Below are 3898 nucleotides of genomic sequence, written 5' to 3'. Positions count from 1 at the left end.
CAATTTCTCATGCATACAGTATGTAAAATATGAAAATACTTTTAATTCTCATTTTCAATTAAAAAAAATAAATAAATAAAAATCTTGGTGAAAATGTAGTGTGTAGATTAGTTAGTCCATCGCTCTACTGCCAAAGCAGCCATGAAGCCAAACCAAGACATCTGTAACCAAAGAAACACCAGTTCAGTGACATCACACACATGGCTATAAAATAGCCAACTCCATGACTCATGTTATAAAAGCAAACCTTCTTAGACTGCTTCTTTTTTGTTCTGTTTCTGTTTTGTGGCTGGCATGTGCTCTCCTCGACCCTCCGCAAGAGCATTGTGATCCTGTAGCACATACAGAGGGCCCATGACTTTTTGAAGAGCTCTTCAGAGAGTGGAACCTTCTGCTGGTCAGAAGTCACACGAAGTGTGTTTGTGACTTCAGCGAGTCCATTGTCAACCCTCAGGGTCCAGAGGATGCTCTGGACGGTCTGTGGGACCCTCGCTTTGCATATTTGCCAGAAGACCCATCCACTTCCCCACAACATCGCATACAGTGAGTGCTCCAGGAGGTGCTCCCGTCTGTTGCAGCACCATCTGGCAGAACTGTGCGCCGTGCTTATGTCCTTTAGATGCTGTGGGGTGGGGTGGGGTGGGGTAAGATGGGAACATATGGGATTAAGGTATATTTCATTTATTCATTTATAAGGACAGCGCACGTTCATTAACATTTCTGTAAATGTGCCAGTGTTAGCCAGCGGGCTAATTTAAATATAATACTGAAATGTTCTCTTGGTCTGGTAAACGTTTAATTACTAGACCAAAGCTTAGTTTAAGATTAGTTAAGTAGGTTTTTACCCAAGGTTTCTGCCATCTTTGTAACAGACGTCTTTCGAAGATGGTTGGTTTTGGACAACTGTACCACAATGGCAAGGTGCAGATGCCAGTTTTGGCAGCTGTCCTCACCACAAGCCTAAAAGAAAAACATACATTCAACCCTCAGTCTAAACTCAAGAGGGCATCAAATCAGAATTCCACACCACACACATGTAAAGTTGACCATAAACACTCACAAATGCAGCTGAAGGCATTTCTCCCAGCCTGACCTGATAGTAGGTCTTCAATAAATCTGAATCATCCAGATTATTAACAAACCTGAAAAAGAATAAATCAAAGAAAAACTTCACCTGCAATGCAAACAATAAAAAGCTTAAGGTACATTACCATGACACAAAAGTGGCATGTCACATATCTGGTAAAGCCTGAACAGGTATCCCTACCTGGACATTATGCAGTCAGATGGGCCATGTCTTTCTAAGATGTTTAAGATCAAGGCATGGTGCCACGAACCTTGACTCATCGCCTGTTCAATAGCTTCCTGCAAAAAACACACACACACTACCTTACCTCTTGGAAATTCAGTTATGAGCATCAATACATACATGGTTGTGTATTGTCCTGCTGACTCATCATGAACCATATTACAAAGACATGTACACAACCTTAATGTATATGTGATGGGCAATTCAGGAAAGGATTCTGCCTACCTTGGTTTTGCCAGCAATGAGCAGGCTAGCAAGATTGGCAGTCCCTTTACCAAGGTTGTCAAAGGCACTGCAAGCATCTGCCCCATTGGAGTGCAGACTCTTATGCAGTAGAAGGTTGGCTATATCATTATCACTGACCACCTAAAAATAAGAATATTATAAAAACAATTGTGTAATATTAGGGACATCACACCACTTAACCAACTCAGAATAATCACTGCTGTGTCTCTGTTTATAAATCGTGTGGGAAATACCAATCTACATGGACAAAGTGCATCATGGGTAGTGTATACATATTTTGGAGAGGCTGAGTACACTAGGCAGGGACAGAACAGGGGAGAAACACTTACTCCATTCTTTTTGCACAGAAGAGCCAGAAGTCCCCAGCCCAGGCCAACCACCTGTCTGTGCAACCCGTTGTCAGCATGGAGGTAGCGCTGACACTGCAACATGGCCAGCTGATAGAGCTCAATGAGAACTCCATCACAGCTGGAACAATAGAGATGTGGATAGTGATATATTTAAGACGTTTTCCTGATTACGGCTATTTTTAGACTGTTGAATATAACCTATGGTCAACTTAGCCTAAACGTGCTCACCGGTTTGAGAGTTCCTCATCCACATGTGCCCTGCTTTGTTTCTGAGCTGGGACATCACCTGCGCCGCCATGTGAGGCCAGGAAAGAGGTATTGAGGACACATTTGGAGTGTCTCAACCCCTCACCGACAGCCTCCTGTTGCTTGTCAGGTGTCTTGTTTGCGTGGACAACCGCCGTAAGTTTAGGGGAGGTAAGTGTATTAACCCGGGGACGAAGGTTCATATCAACCCGGTCGGGACCATTCATTTTTGCGGTTAAAAAGCGGCTGAGTAAAATTCTCTCGGGCAGTGCAGTAATCGTGGCTCTCTCTTCGGTAGCAGTATTGTGAATGAAGCGTTTTAGTAGATGTCCTGTTTATATACACATGAAACGTAATAATACGGTACACGTCTACCGAATGCATCGTCACAATTCCGTAACTGTTTCTGTCATAGCAATTGTTGCCACAATTGTTGTTGACTTCACTAAACAGACAGGAGCTCACGTTCTACAATCGAACGTCAAATTCCATGCTAGGCGACTGTTTCTGTTTTTGTTCAAACTCGACGATTGGCCACACGATGGTCTACTAGATACTAGATTGTCTAGATTGGAAGTAAAACAAAATAGGTTATCGCAATCACGCAGTATTGACACATATGCCTGCATGTTCTGGCCTATATTCTACAACAAACGGGCCAGACTAACATAGCACAACGTTGGCAGGATGCGACAGGATAGCGATATTAATACGACAGTGTTTAGTTGGCAAAACCTAGTAGTAGCCTAGGCTATCTTGCTGCGCTCGACGCATAGTAGCGGTAATGAAATAAGGGTTCGGGACCTTGACAGCAACCCGCACATATGACCCAGTGTATGGCCAATGCTATCGGTTTTTAGAGGCTTTTCACCAGGCCCGAGGTGGGTAATCGGGAGACTCAGGAGTATTCCCGGTGGGCCGCTTCACTTTTGGGCCGGTCGAGGAATTTTTTTTTTGACATTTGTCACGTTAGTCTAGTTAGTAGGCTATACACGTTCCGCATTCTGTGCATGACACCGTTGCCGTCTGCATGGGTTGTAGCCTGACATGTGAGGGAGTTCTCCCTCCCAAAAGAGTTGGTTGGGTCCATATAGCCCGTCTTTTCCAAAAAGTTTTCTCAGCCGGGCCGGGCCTACAGTAGCCATAAGCGTCAGGAAGGATGGATGGTAAAAAGAGGCCAGGAGGGACTGAAACGGCCAGGTAGAATGCTGCTAAATGTGCATAGCGTCTAGATTACAGACAAAAGTGGCAACTGGTAAAGAGAGATAGCCTATAGGCAATGATTATTAGCAATGTAATTATTGGGCTAATATTGGACGTTGTTGTCAAGCTATTCATAAGCAACATATTAAATGACTTAAAATATAGCTTTTTGTATCCGATTCATAGACTTTGCAGTATGCAAATAACACAACTGAAGCTTTATCTGTGTAGGCCTTTGCGGTAAAAATTGTAGCCTCTGAACAGCAGATCAACCAGTCGACCGGGGTACACGAAACTTGGTGGGCATGTAACCCCACATGGATAGCATGGAACCATCGTTTTTCGTTTTGATCTGTAGCCCCCCCGCTGGACTGGACCCCCCGAAAGGAGGGTAGGGCAAACACAGTTTTCTGTGAATATCTCGAAAACTGTAGGGTTTAGGAGGGCCCTTTTTTTTTTTATGTTGATCTCAAGGGGCCATGTCAACCCATTCCATAACCACTCATTTCATGTATAGCCACCTAGTTAAACACAAAAAGTAAAA

At 43.8% G+C, this 3898-nt stretch overlaps 1 protein-coding gene across 1 annotated transcript; it reads right to left on the bottom strand.

Moving 5' to 3' along the window:
- Positions 1-443: 443 nt before the first annotated feature.
- On the bottom strand, positions 444-2440 carry LOC125299299 (protein transport protein Sec16B-like). The gene is made up of 7 exons (XM_048250530.1): positions 2134-2440; positions 1885-2023; positions 1535-1675; positions 1268-1365; positions 1061-1142; positions 846-960; positions 444-622 (listed from the first exon to the last, which is right to left on the bottom strand). Exons 1-7 carry the CDS (start codon positions 2376-2378, stop codon positions 444-446), a joined length of 999 nt encoding a protein of 332 aa, XP_048106487.1. The 5' UTR covers positions 2379-2440.
- Positions 2441-3898: the final 1458 nt, after the last annotated feature.

The sequence above is a fragment of the Alosa alosa genome, chromosome 8 (assembly GCF_017589495.1).
Source record: "Alosa alosa isolate M-15738 ecotype Scorff River chromosome 8, AALO_Geno_1.1, whole genome shotgun sequence".
Lineage (NCBI taxonomy): Eukaryota > Metazoa > Chordata > Actinopteri > Clupeiformes > Clupeidae > Alosa > Alosa alosa.
This window is presented reverse-complemented; position numbering and strand designations above follow the sequence as displayed.